The 14565-nt window shown below is 40.5% G+C and overlaps 1 protein-coding gene across 4 annotated transcripts in view; it reads left to right on the top strand.

Moving 5' to 3' along the window:
- Esyt2 (extended synaptotagmin 2) overlaps positions 1-13662 on the top strand; it is a 96611-nt gene extending 82949 nt beyond the window's left edge. For 3 of the 4 annotated variants that reach the window (XM_048340557.1, XM_048340555.1, XM_048340556.1), the window contains 7 exons: positions 2071-2220; positions 4055-4431; positions 5183-5281; positions 6121-6252; positions 7340-7445; positions 12207-12256; positions 12370-13662. In XM_048340557.1, the coding sequence (XP_048196514.1) occupies positions 2071-2220; positions 4055-4431; positions 5183-5281; positions 6121-6252; positions 7340-7445; positions 12207-12256; positions 12370-12415 (960 nt within the window). In that variant the 3' untranslated portion in view covers positions 12416-13662. The remainder of the gene's footprint in view (positions 1-2070; positions 2221-4054; positions 4432-5182; positions 5282-6120; positions 6253-7339; positions 7446-12206; positions 12257-12369) is intronic. The other variant, XR_007210154.1, reaches the window with a different exon arrangement.
- Positions 13663-14565: the final 903 nt, after the last annotated feature.

The raw sequence follows: 14565 nt of genomic DNA, 5'->3' as shown, positions 1-14565 counted from the left end.
TCCTGCCAGGGCTGGTGTTGAACCATGATCTTTAGATCTAAGCCTCCTAAGTAGCTAAGATTGCAAGTGTGAGCCACTGGTGTCTCTGGCTGTTGCCCCTTTTGATACCCGCCCCCCTACATATCTGAAGAGCATGTCTTTCTGCTGTTGCATGAATCTCACCAGAAGTCCACAGGCCACAGAGGGAGTTAGGAGAAACCCTATTGTGTCATCTGTATTGTGTTTTCTGTTTACTGTGTCAGAAATTGAGCTTGTGTAACTTGACTCATACTATAACTGTACATTCACCTGTTTTTTTTTAATCTGTCTCTCTTTTTGTTGCATTTGTTCAGAACCTCTACTAATAGATGGTGTGAACAGCAGGGACTGAAGGCTCATCAGCCTGCCCTGTTTCATTGCTCTGTTTGTTGTTTTATACTTGTGCCCTCTATTATACATAAAAATACTTGCTATGTGCCATTGGCCTTGTAATTCTAGCTACCCTAGAGGCTGAGATCAGTTTGAAACATGGGTAGCAAAGTGCATGAGACTCTTCTCTCTAACCACCAAAAGCTGGAAGTGGAGCTTTGGCTCAAGTAGTAGAGTCCTCTTTGAGTAAAGAAGCTCAGCTCTGAGGCCCTGAGTTCAAGCCACAGGACTGTAAAAAAACAAACAAACAAAAAACTACTGCCTTGTATCTATCTAGCTAATTTCCCTTTGTAAATGGGCTATTAACCTGTGCTTTTGACTAGTGTGTGTGTGTGTATTACTGAGTTTGAACCCAGGACCCTGTACATACCAGATGAGTGCTCTGCCAAGGACGCACATTCCCAGGCCAGCTGAACCTTTGATTTTTTAATATAATTTTATTGTTATTATTAAGGTCTTGTACAGAGGGATTACCGTTTCATAAGTCAGGTAATGAGTACATTTCTTTTGGGACAATGTTACCCCTTCTTCCCTTTCCCTCAGTTTTCCCCTCCCATTCCTGCATACAAGTTGTATAATTTCCACATAGTGTCTACTGAGTACCATGACTGCATTTGTTTACCCTTCCTCCTCTATTTCTGCATCTCTCCTTTGCCCTGCCTAAAAATACAAAAAAAAAAAAAAAAAAAACAATACCACCAGCAACAACATGTCTCCATTTCCTAGAATCTGTTTCCATAAATAGTATTTTAAATGTTCAGAGGAATTTTGCCTTTGGGTTCCTCCCTCTAAGATTATTATCCTCCTTTAGTCTAACTTTTTGTGTGTGTGAATTCTTAGAGACCTGTATAAATTATCATGTCTAGTTGTATTTTAGATCTAGCTTTACATATGAGAGAAAACATGTGCTATTTGCCTCTCTCTGAGCTTGGCTTACCTCATTTAACATGATTTGTTCTAAGCTCATCCATTTCCCTGCTAATGATTTAGTATTAATTCTTTCTAATTGATGAGTAAAATTCCATCATATATATATGTACCACATTTTTTTGATCCACTCATTTATTGTAAGGCTACTGGGCTGTTCCCATAACTTGGGTATTATGGATAATGCAGCAATGATCATGGATATGTAAGTGCCTTTACCATATCCTGACTTGTGAAGTTCTAGGTATATGCCCAACAGTGATTGACTGGGTTACAGGGGAGTTCTATGTTTAGTTTTTTTGAGGATTCTGCAAAGTGCCTTCCTGAATGGTTGTACTAGCTTAAATTCCTGCCAACAGTGCAGTAGGGTTCCTTTTTCCCCATACCCCACCAACATTTGTTGTTGAAATTCACAATATTGGCTAGTATAACTGGGGTGAGAGAAAACCTCGGAGTTGTTTTGATTTGCATTTATTTTATTGTCAGGGATGTTGAGCATTTCCTTAGGTGTTTATTTGCCATTCTTCTTAGCTCCTTTGCCCCTTTATTAATTAGTTTATTTATTTGGGGGGAGTTAGTTTCTTAAACTTGAGTATTTTGGATATTAGCTGAAATATTTGTTGTTTTAATTTAAAATGTATTTTTCAAAGACTAATTTTTAGACTTTCCTATTTACTTCTGTACTTTTTGTGCCTTTTCTTTGGAGCTAAGTGTTTTCTGTTCTGTGTTTTGCAGGTCAAAGACGAGCAGCATCAGTGTTCCTTGGGAAACCTGAGGGTCCCCCTTAGTCAATTGCTTACCAGTGATGACATGACTATAAACCAGCGGTTTCAGCTGAGCAACTCAGGACCAAACAGCACCTTAAAAATGAAGATTGCTCTTAGGGTACTGTATAATCCTTCATATGGTAATGTAAAGAGAGAAAGCAGATGTATTCAAAGCTGTTCCTGGGTCCCAACTAGTTTGGCAGGTGGTGTGGATGTATAGGCAGGGTGATACAATAACCAGTTGACCATGTTAGTAGGTACCAGCAGGAAGTTCTTTTAAGGAGAGCAGAAACCATAGCAGCTTGGACTCAGAAATGCAGCTTGGGGGCTGGGAATATGGCCTAGTGGCAAGAGTGCTTGCCTCCTATACATGAGGCCCTGGGTTCAATTCCCCAGCACCACATATATGGAAAACGGCCAGAAGGGGCGCTGTGGCTCAGGTGGCAGAGTGCTAGCCTTGAGCGGGAAGAAGCCAGGGAGGGTGCTCAGGCCCTGAGTCCAAGGCCCAGGACTGGCCAAAAAAAAAAAAAAAAGAAAGAAATGCAGCTTGGACTCAGACTTGCAACAAAAACTTCATTTCCAGATACTCAACAGGCTAATGGTTCAGAAAGTGTCACTATCAGAGATAGAGTGCCTTCCTAACAAGCAGGAAGCCTTGAGTTCAAATCCCTAGAAACTTGCTGGGCACTCATTGGCTCACATCTCTAATCCTAGCTGCTCAGAAGACTGAGATCTGAGGATCTAGGTTGGAAGCCTGTATAGGCAAAAATCAAAGAGATTCTTTATCTCCAAATCACATCATGGCTGAATATTAATAGTCTCAGCCACAAAAAAAAAAAAAAAGCTGAGCAAGAGCATGAGACCCTTTGTTTAAGCCCCAGTTCCAGAGCACACACATGTGTACACACACTCCCTCTCTCTCACCAGTACTAGCATTAAACTATCAGTTTTGTACATCTAAAAAAGTGCTAGAGGGCATAGCTCAAGTACTAAAGCACTTGCCTAGCAAGATCAAGGCACTGAATATAAAACCTAGGGACCTAAAAAGAAACACACATGTAAACATGCATTTAAACATGTACATATATGTGTATGCATATGTACACATATACACACATTAAGATAAGAACCCTGCTACTTTCAATGCTAGGGCTTGAACTCAGTGTCTCACTCATGTTTGACAAGTGCTCTACTATTGAGTTATCCCACCCAGAGAATGAACTTTTAAAAGTAATTTAAATGAACTCAATCTGTTGAAGATGTAGTACTGATAGTTATATACTCGGGGCACTGGTGCAGCCTTTGGCAGAATCCCCAAGCTACAAATTCTGTTGTTCTTAGGACTAATGATCCTGCTTCCTAAAACCTGACTTGTGGTAATAATACAATATGTAGGGAGGCCACAAGCAGCATATAGATGTTTACTAACATTGTTTTTCTTAAAAGTGAGGAATTCCTCAATCCATCTTTGGAGCCCCCGAATGGAAGGGCTGGCAAAGTTCAGATCTAATACTGTGTGTGTGTGTGTGTGTGTGTGTGTGTGTGTGTGTGTGTGTGTGTGTGTGTGTGTGTATACATGCATCCGTGTGCATACTACTTTTGTCGCTGCTCTGGGATTTGCTCAGCCCAGTGCACCAAAGCTGGGGAACATTGTAACTGTCCTCTGTTTGCTGCTGCTCTGCACTTGGTTGTTTGTAGTCATCTTGTAAAATGAGATCTTTCCTTTCTCTGAACTTATACCTATGTAGAATGGGGGATTTTATTTTCTTTTTTTTGTCCTGGAGCTCTTTAATGACTTTGATAATTGAATAGCTGAAAAGATAATGCATAACTTAAAAAAAAATTTGAGCCAAGGTTTAAAGATACTTGGGAATGGATCTATCTAACTTGATAAGATCAAGATGTGCCCAAATATTGCCAGTATAACTGGTTTCAATGTTTATTGCCTCTAGGTACTTTATCTGGAAAAGCAAGAAAGGCCTCCAGATTACCAACATTCAGCTCAAGTGAAACGACCTTCTGTTTCCAAAGAAGGAAGGAAAATACCTGTCAAATCTCAAATATCTGCCTCTGGTAGCAGCACTGGTGGCAGTAATGTGGCTCCACCCACACCAGTGATTGGGAGCCTTGATGAGCCTAGAGTGGAAGAAGAGGCCCAGCCCCCTGAAGCTATTCTTCCTCGGCAGGGAGACCTGGGCAGAAGCTCCTCCAGCCTCCTGGCTTCACCAAGCCATGTCTCAGCCAAGGAGCCTACACCCAGCATCGCCTCAGACATTTCACTGCCCATCGCCACCCAGGAGCTGCGTCAAAGGCTACGGCAGCTTGAGAAGTAACTAATTAACACTTTCAGCATTGTTTACCGCAGCCTGTACATCCCCCACACCATCAGAGTTCACATGCCCACACTGAGGGTGGTGGTTGTAAACACCATCAGAGTTCACATTTCCACACTGAGGATGGTGGTCGTAAACACCATCGGAGTTCACATCCCCACAAATAGTTATTGCATGCATCAGATGCTAACATTTCCTGTGACAAAGGTAAATTGGCCTCCAAACGGCTCTTCCTGTTTTAAGAATTATGCTATTCTGAGAAAGAAGAGTAGGTAATAGTGAAAAGATGTTTGTTCCTTGTTGGCTATGAAAACACATGTGCAGTGATGTGAGATCCTCTGATCCATACTCACTTTTCACCTTCACACTTTCCATGTCATTATTTTGGAAAAAAGAAATGAGTTGTGAGTTGAGGATATATCTCAGTGGTAGAGTGCTTGCTTGCCTAGCAGGTACAGCCATACTAGGCAGACACTCCCAGGCTAAAATCCCAGAATTGATCCTACAACAGGGAAGTCTCTGCTGTGTCATTTTAACTGAAAAACCGTTCGTTAAGTTATTGAATCTTGTAGTAAATCTTCTAGTGATTTATACCCCAAGAGTTTCTTATGGTGTTTTAAGTTCATAGGAATTTGATTGCTTTTTGTGTGAAGGAATGGAACTGACCTTACCGTGTACACTGTGCCAGTGAACTACATCACTTTGGCAGTCAAGAGAAGCCTGGTGACCTCTGTTCTATTTTCCCAGTGGGACAACCTTGGGCCAATCCCCTTTGGGGCAGATCCAGTTGACAATCCGGCACAGCTCCCAAAGGAATAAGCTCATTGTGGTGGTGCACGCCTGCAGGTGAGGGCCCAGCTTCCAGTGCTGCTCATGGTTCTTGTCTTTTTATGTAATTTTTGCCTGTCTCATTAGTAATTGCAAATGATGTAAGAGTTGAGCCTATGAATAGCTGTTGGAAACAGGAAAATAAAATTGGTAGCATATAGAAACGTGATATAAATGTAGACTTCAATTAAGTATGTAATTATAGACCATCTTGTATGTTCTTGCTGTTAAGTTAATGACTCTGAGACTCTTCTCAGAGGCCATATTACGTAGATAGGTCTATTGACATCCTGTAGAGTTCCAGGTCATTTAGTCAGTGAGGAATCTGAGGTGGCTAAACGCTTGACAGTATTTGACTCATACCAGTTTTCCTTTCTAGTACAGAAGGAAGTGCACCCTGTGCCGGCAGGGTTTGAGTAGGTGAAAAAAATGGCACAGGCAGGCATGGTAGGGGGACCAGTGTGTCAGCTCAGACTCAAGCTCGAAAAGCCTGAGTGGCCTCATGGGGCTGCCTGGGTGCTGGCTCACTTGACCAAAGTCTGGCTCATGTTTCCTTATCAGGATGAAACTTAGAAGGTTAAGAAACAGTGTTAGAAGAGAGACTTAGAATGTCTTCCAAGTCTGGGCTCAGGAAGTAGAGACCAAAGTCTCCTCTGACAAAGCTGCTGGAGAGAATTTGGAGAGATGCCAGCAGGCAAATGAGAAGACAGAAAATAACCACAGGCTCTGCCACCTATATCACTCCTTGCTGCTGCTTGGTGTTTAGATAAACATGAAATCAGAGCTTGACAAAGTAAATGTGATGTATTCTCATTTCCTGAATTCTAATATCTGTCTTTTCTGGTTTGTGTTATGAGAAATCTCATTGCCTTCTCTGAAGATGGCTCCGATCCCTATGTCCGCATGTATTTATTACCAGACAAGAGGAGATCAGGAAGGAGGAAAACACATGTGTCAAAGAAGACATTAAACCCTGTATTTGATCAGAGGTATGGCAGATTCTTTATCTGAGAAGAGGCTTGTTGAGTAACAGATAGGACAGGCCTGAAAAATGTTTTTGCGTTACTAAGGCATGTGAGTCAGGAAAACCTTTACCACATTTTCAACATTGTAAACCTCATGTAGACGTGCTAAACATAACAGACCAAATTACAAACACTTCACAGGAAGACCAGGGATTAAATAAAGGACAAATTATTCATGATTCTGAAGAACTTTCATTTTGGTAAGTAGTATGTATTGGCACTTACTGTGTTAGAATTTTAAGCAGAATTTAGCCATACATGTATAATATCAGAATAACATAAATAAGCCTACAATACCTTAAGTTATAACTTCTGAAAAAACTACTTTTTAATATTTCTAGAGCAATTTTTAAAATTCATGAAAAGAATATCATTTAGGTTTTGTAAATTGCTTGAGTAGTTTGACTTAACTGAAGCTAGTATTTACTATGTGGGACAAGTTACTTGAGGAGGCTTCTGAATCTCCCCAGCTTCCTTATACTGCCTGTGTGTACTAATTGTTCCTTACATCACAGTTCTCTGGCAGCTTAAAAGATACTTTGCATTTTTGGAAGCAGTGATGGTCTCAAGTTTCTTTTCTCTTCTCTCTCTCTTTTTTTTTTTTGTTGTTGTTGCCGTTGTTGGTCATGGGGGTTGAACTCAGGGCCTGGACATTGTCCCTGAGTTCTTTTGCTCAAGGCTAGTGCTTTACCACTTTAAACCACAGCTCCATTTCTGGTTTTCTGGTGATTAATTGGATATGAGTGTTGTGGACTTTGCTCCTGGGCTGGCTTTACACCGTGATCCTCAAATCTAGCCTCTTGGGAAGCTAGGATTACAGGCATGAGCCACCAGCACCCACCTTGGTCTCAGTTTCTTTTAACTCAGCTTTATATCATTTACCACATTTTCACCAGAATCTTTATGTAGACCACAGGACAGCCCTATTTTTATAAGAAAAAGCAAACATACTGTTTGGAATTATTTCATAAGCAGAAATGTCATTTTCAGTTAAAAGGAAAAGCAAACATAATTATGGAAGAATTTAAATTGGATCCTGTTCCCATTTCAGCTTTGATTTCAGTGTTTCACTCCCTGAAGTACAGAGGAGAACGCTGGATGTAGCAGTGAAGAACAGTGGTGGTTTCTTGTCCAAAGACAAAGGGCTTCTTGGCAAAGTAAGTTTTAAAAGAATGCTTGATTGGTTCCTATACTTTGTAAAAACTGAACATGTCCCACTTACTTTACCTGGATCTGTATAAATGGATTAATGCGTGTTTACAAAATGATGCAAATATGTAAATTATTTTTCTCACATATTCATATTATTGACTTACTAATTATACTGATACCAAAACCTTTTAGAAGTTGGTTTAGAAGGAATATTGATTTTTTAATTTTAATTTTTTCTGAATATTTATTGTCAAAGTGATGTACAGAGGGGTTACAGTTTCATACGTAAGGCAGTGGGTACATATCTTGTACAATTTGTTACCTCCTCCCTCCTTTCCCCCCATCCTCCTGATTTTCTTAATTTTTAAAGTTTTATTCAATACTACATTGAAGGGAATACATAGTGGAAAATATTCTCAAACAGCCCACCTCTTCAACTGTCACTGTTCTTCTAGCTGCTAGTATCTAGTAGATTGTAAACTTTATATCTGAATTTCTTAAGTGTTTGTCTGTACTCACATTTAGTGTTGCATAAAATTGCGTGTTCTTTAATAATGTATGCAAGAATTAAGTGAGAGAAGAGGGTTTGAATTGTCGATTCTACTTGGTCAATAGCAGCAGTAGTACAGAAAGCTCCTATCAGGTTTGCTGCCTATATTAATCATAACACTTTCTTGCCACTGTGACAGAGGCAATTTGAAGGAGGAAAGTTTCATTTTAGATCATAGTTTCAATCCACTGTTACTTGCCTCTGTTATTTTGGGGCCACAGTAAAGCAAAATGTCTTCGTCAGGAGCATGTGGCAGAGCAGAGCTTCTTACCTGATGGAAGCCAGGAAGCAGGGAGAGACAGAAATGGGCTTGTGACAAGGTACAATAGGCCCTGCACAGGTATATGGTTCCAAGAAGACCGTTGTTGAGGAAATCCCATGAGGGCTCAGGATGCATAGCTTAGTACTGTACTGTAGATGCTTGGTTCATTTTTCCTGTAAGCTGTCTAACCTCTACTGAAAATATGCTGCCTTTCAGTAAGTCTTAAAATTTTTACTTTATCACTTAAATTAAGCACATTACCAAGCCCGTTTTGCTTTAGAGGATTACTGTAACTTCTACCTTACTTTGGGCAGCATTTGCTTTGGGAGAGGTATATTTTTCACAAAATTAAGAACAGGTAAATTGTTGTAGTTTTTGTTTATCCTGGAATGTTTTTAGTTGCCTTCCAATTATGAAGGAAAGCTTGAATGAATATTCTTGGTTGGTAGTTGTTTAATTTCAATGTTTAGCATACATCATTCCAAGCCCTCCTTGCATTTTGATTTTCAGCTGAGAAGTCTGCAGTTATTTTGACCAGTTTTCCTTTATAAGTAATGAATCTTTTCTCTATGACACCTTTCTTTGCTTTCTACCAATCCTGTATGGATAATGATGTGGGTGGGGGTGGTAGGCTGGTGACCTGTTGGGTATTCTTGTATCTGAAAGTTCTGTGCTAGAACTCTGTTAATATGTGTCTTATAACCCCCTGTTCTACTTCCTTAGTATCAACCACAAATTAGGTCTTTTTTTTTTTTTTTTTTTTTTTTTTTTACAAATTAGGTCTTACGATTGAGTCCTGTAGTTTTTCTAAGCTCCTTTCTTTTCTTTTTTTTTTTTTGGCCAGTCCTGGGCCTTGGACTCAGGGCCTGAGCACTGTCCCTGGCTTCTTCCCGCTCAAGGCTAGCACTCTGCCACTTGAGCCACAGCGCCGCTTCTGGCCGTTTTCTGCATATGTGGTGCTGGGGAATCGAACCTAGGGCCTCGTGTATCCGAGGCAGGCACTCTTGCCACTAGGCTATATCCCCAGCCCTAAGCTCCTTTCTTGTTTCTTGGATTTGTTCTACATAATTACCTCCTTTCTTTCTATGATATCTATTCTATCTTCAAGCCCAAGACTCTGTCTTCTTTGTTATATCTCCTGCTGCAGAAACATTATATTTCTTTATTTTCTTTGCCTTCTGTTTGGTAATTTGTAAGCGTTTCTATTTCTTTATTGAAGTCTTATTTAAGGTCTTATATTGACTTCATCATTGACTTGTTTGCCTTCATCTCTTTTAACTGAGGGGCCATTTTTCCATTGGACTCCTTTGCCATCTCTTGGAGTTCATTTAGCCTTTTGTTTTCTCCATGAATTCTCTTCCATTATTCTTTGGTTAGTCTCTTGTGTTCACAAAATATCTTATAAATGCTTTCTATCTTTTCATTGATCAAAGTAGGTGTTTTAGTACCCTGGTTTGCTATATTTCTTCTAGGTAACTATCTGTTCTATTATTATCTGGTTGTTTTCTGTGGGTGTTATATTTCCTTGATTTCTCATATTTCTTGTGTTTCTCTGGTGGATTTTACCCATTTGTATACCTTTTCATTTTGACTTTCAGAAGTCAGATCTTTCTAATAGGTTATTCTCTGTGTTCTTGGTTGACTGGGTAGTCAGTGGTTTGATTTTTTTGTTGTGATCTGCTTATCTAGATTCAAGGTTTGTAAATACTGTTCAGTGCAGGTATAGAGTCATGGTCTGGAGCAGTGAGTTAGAGTTTAATTGTCAGTTGAACAACTAGGGTTCTAGGCATGGCAGGAATAGAGAGGAATAATTTTCCAGAGAGATGTATAGGTGATAGACATACAGGATTATAGAGGAATTATGAGAGAAAAGAAGGAAAAGAGAACAAAGAATGTGTGTAAGGGAAGGAAAAAAATAAGAAAAAGAAACCATGTGTTCTACTCTAATGAAGAAAACAGAAATGAAGAGATGCATCTAAATCCCTAAACCCTAGTGTACTCTATAAACAGCCTATGACAAGTGCTGATATTCACCTGCTTAATCAACCCTAGATGGTTTGGGGGGTTTGTTTTTTGTTTGTTTGTTTCTTTGTTTTGTCCATTGTGGGGCTTGAACTCTGGGCCTGGGCACTGTCCTTGAGCTCTTCAGCTCAAGGTGAGCACTCTTAACACATGAGCCACAGCACCACTTCCAGTTTTTTTGGTGCTTAATTGAGATAAGAGTCTCACAGACTTTCCTGCCTGTGCTGGCTTTGAACTGCAATCCTCAGATCTCAGCCTTCTGAGTAGCTAGGATTATAGGCATGAGCCACCCAGCTCCCGGCAAACCCTGCACTTTTACATGGAGAAAGGTAATATAGAGAAGAAAAAAACAGAGAATATACACATACATACTTACACATGTATGCACACATAAATAAAGCAAATAAAACTATAATAAAAATGAACAAGTACATAAACTAAAGATCAAAAATGAAAGAAGAGGGCTGGGGATATGGCCTAGTGGCAAGAGTGCCTGCCTCATATACATGAGGCCCTGGGTTCGATTCCCCAGCACCACATATACAGAAAATGGCCAGAAGTGGCGCTGTGGCTCAAGTGGCAGAGTGCTAGCCTTGAGCGGGAAGAAGCCAGGGACAGTGCTCAGGCCCTGAGTCCAAGCCCCAGGACTAGCCAAAAAAAAAAAAAAAAAAAAATGAAAGAAGAGTTTTCTATTCTAAATGTTCAGTCTGCTTTGCCTGGAAAGTTGTTCTGTGAGCTTAAATGGGTTGGTGTTTTTCTGTCTTTGTCATGCTCTGTGTTCTGTGGCCCTCCTCCTGGTAGTTTAGGGGAGGGAAGGATGGGGTGGCAGTCACAGAGGCTGGCAAGAAGTTCTTATTCCTTCAGTTTACTTGGGCCTGCAGGTAGATTTATTTGCTACAGACTGGAGGTCAGGTCATCTGTGACATTTTCCTGCTGGCCTCTGGTAGATTCCCTCATGGGTTGTGTCTGGGACTGGGTTGTTGTCCTGAAGCACATTTTTTTCCTCCCTTATTTCTGCTCTATACTCAGCAGATAACACAGTAATTTAAATGCACTTGATGATAATGTAGGATGGACTTAGAGATTCCAAGCACCAACAACTGTATAATGTATATGCAGAATTTAAAATTGTTGTGTTTGAACATTTAAAATTTTATTAATTTTTTTTAACTATGCTTGGTCAAAATTACATGTAGTAAATCTGTGAATGAGGCAGGCTTACTGGGTAAGCTTTCCAGGGTAAGCCCCTATGGACCTATTTCTTCCAGCTAGGCTCTACCTCATACCTGCCACAACCTCCTTTAATGCCATTAAAATTGGAAGCCATCAAAGGATTAATCCATTGGTTAGGTCAGAGCCTGCAAGATTCAATCACTTCCTTAAAGTCCATTAGATAATGATGAAGGTTTTAACACATGAGCCTTTTGGGAGACTCTTCATGCACAAATTATAGTACTGACATTAGTGGTATATTTACTGATGTCCCCATAAATTTCCTTTACTAATGCTTCATCATAATCTTTTCTTTTGTGCCAGTACTGAGGTTTGAACTCAGGGCTTAGCCATTGTCCCTTAGCTTTTTCACTTATAGCTGGTGCTCTATCACTTGAGCCACAGCTTCCACTTCCAGCTTTTTGGTGTGAGTTCTTCGGAAGTGAGGCTGGTTTTGAGCTTTGATCCTCAGATCTCAGCCTCCTGAGTAACTAGGCTTACAGATGTCAGCCACCAGAGCTCAGCAAAACTTAATCTCAAAACTATTGGATACAAAGTATCTCTTAGATAAAATCAATCATAACAGTTGAAAAGATTGAAGATCAGAGAGCCTCAGAGAAAGGAGAGGACTAGATTAAGAAAAGAGAAGATTAGAGAAGCAATGAAAGCCTTGAATTTCTCAGCCCCTTTCATAAGCCACTTCTTTGGACCCACCCACAGGTGCTGGTTGCTCTGGCATCTGAGGAACTGGCCAAGGGCTGGACACAGTGGTGAGTATTCCCTCCCTGGGCTGTGTGTGAGTGATGCTCAGTGAAGCCCTGCATGACCCAGCACCTCACCTGAGCCTGGCTCCTGTTGGTCATCTTCTTCTTTGCTTTCTCAGGTATGACCTCACAGAAGATGGGACGAGGCCACAGGTGGTGACGTAGCCACGCTGGACGTGAGGCGTCTTTCTCAGTGTATCTCCCCACCTCAACTTTGAACACACCTTCTTACAGATGTACCAATGCTATTTTTTATAATCTCATGTATTGATGAATTATTCATACCTTAATAATTTTATAAGACTGTTGGCATTTTAGGTGGGTTTGGCAGATATTATCACTAAACTTCTGTGTAGAGTTTCCTCTAGTGCTTCACCAGGTACTGTTAGACGCAGTGGGGTGACCTCATGCTGTACTGGGAGTCAGCTTAGGAGCAGGCACCAGAGGTTGCTTTATAACTGCCTTGTTCTACATCACTGAGGTGCACTAGGCCATGTAAATAGACTGTATTTTTTATAATCTCCATATACTGGCTTGGATGCAGAAGAAAATGGATCTAGGAAATACTTTAAAAGCTTGTTAAATTCTTGTGACAAATAATCATTTTCATCTGTGCAGCAAAAAGTTCTCAGTGACATGTTTTGCATATTTTTTAAAGGGAAATGGAAGGATAATTGAATTTTAGCATATTCCTGCCCATTATGAATGATCAAAGAAAGGATTCAAAATATTAACATTTTACAAATGTAAAAATGTTATTGAGAAGTCAATGAAGGGCTAAGGAAGTAATACAAAGTATCAAGAAAACTGTCATGCTTTATAAATCATAGTGTATTTATCAGAAATTTCTTACATAAAAAAGAAATGTCATATTTTTTATTTCTTCTTGTAACTGATTTGCAAAATTGTACAAAGATGCACACTTGCTGGGCTGGTGATGCAAACCTGTAATAACAGCACTCAGGAGGCTGAGGCAGGAGGCTACACAGGGAAACTCTGTCTCAAAAACAAAGGTGTATACTTTACACTTTTCCCAAAAGATAAAGACAGACTTTCCATGTAAGCAGGTAAGCTCTTGTCCCCACTGGTTCCCAGTCTGTGCAGACAGTAGCTGTTGCTGCATTGTAAGGATACAAGGCAGGTCACGAGGAGCAGGTAGAACATTGCATTCACAACAGTTGTTCTCTTCCTGTCAGTGTGAGAACCTGGCCTTTCCTTGTGCCTCCGAACTGGAAGTGCTACCCTTCGGCTGATGCACAGGGTCACTGAGGACCAAGGAACCTACCGGTGCCCTCACCTCAGCTGTTGGTCTTCATTGTTCCCTGGGCTTCCTTGTTTTGTGCCACAACACACCTTAATATTGGAATGTTATTATAAAATTTTTATTTTGGATTTTTTTTTCTTTTTAGATTATAGAAAGCATTTTTTTTATACTTAAGAATCCCAGAGGGCCTAGTGGTAAAGTGCTCGCCTCGTATACATGAAGCCCTGGGTTCGATTTCTCAACACCCCATAAACAGAAAAGGCCAGAAGTGGCGCTGTGGCTCAAGAGGTAGAGTGGTAGCCTTGAGCAAAAAGAAGCCAGGGACAGTGCTCAGGCCCTGAGTTCAAACCCCAGGACTGGCAAAACAAAACAAAACAAAACAAAAAAAGATTCCCAGAAACCTCTTGTGAGGTGAGGCTTTGTAGGTGGCAGCATTACAAGCTGTGCATGTCTGCATGTGAAGTACACTCACTCATAGGAAGAAACTTTCCATGTCCGTGTTAAGCTGTAGGATGAAAAAGCCCTTCTTGGCCATGAGAACATTTAGAACTATTTGTACACCTACTGGACATAGAACTTTGTACTGAAAATTGGAGATGTTCATTTTACATCTTCCTGGAAGCAAATAGTTATGGGTAGCTCATGCAACCAAATGTACCAAAGTGCCTATGGTGAATGCTGACTGCCGTTTCCAAATGTTCCTCCCATCTAGTTTGTAACTTACACCATGCACCATAGGTGTGTTTGCAATGGATTCTACATCCCACAGCACATCACTTATCATAGGACTGGTGTGTTCTCACTCTCCTGTCTGCTGACATGTTCATTTAAGTCTTTATATAGTTTCCAACTGGTATACAGGATTGGCTCTAAAGAGGGGAACTCTTGAGTATGTTATTTATAGGAATATATAGGCTCCCCCCTTCTTTCCTTCTTTCCTCCTTTCCTCCCTTTTCCCTTTCTTCCTCCCTCCCTCCCTCCCTTTTCCCTTTCTTCCTCCCTTTTCCCTTTCTTCCTCCTTCCCTCCCTCCCTCCCTTCCTTTCAAGAGGT

This window comes from Perognathus longimembris, chromosome 2, assembly GCF_023159225.1.
Source record: "Perognathus longimembris pacificus isolate PPM17 chromosome 2, ASM2315922v1, whole genome shotgun sequence".
NCBI classification, from domain to species: domain Eukaryota; kingdom Metazoa; phylum Chordata; class Mammalia; order Rodentia; family Heteromyidae; genus Perognathus; species Perognathus longimembris.
Note: the sequence above shows the minus strand (reverse complement) of the source record. Positions and strands in the feature narration are given on the sequence as shown.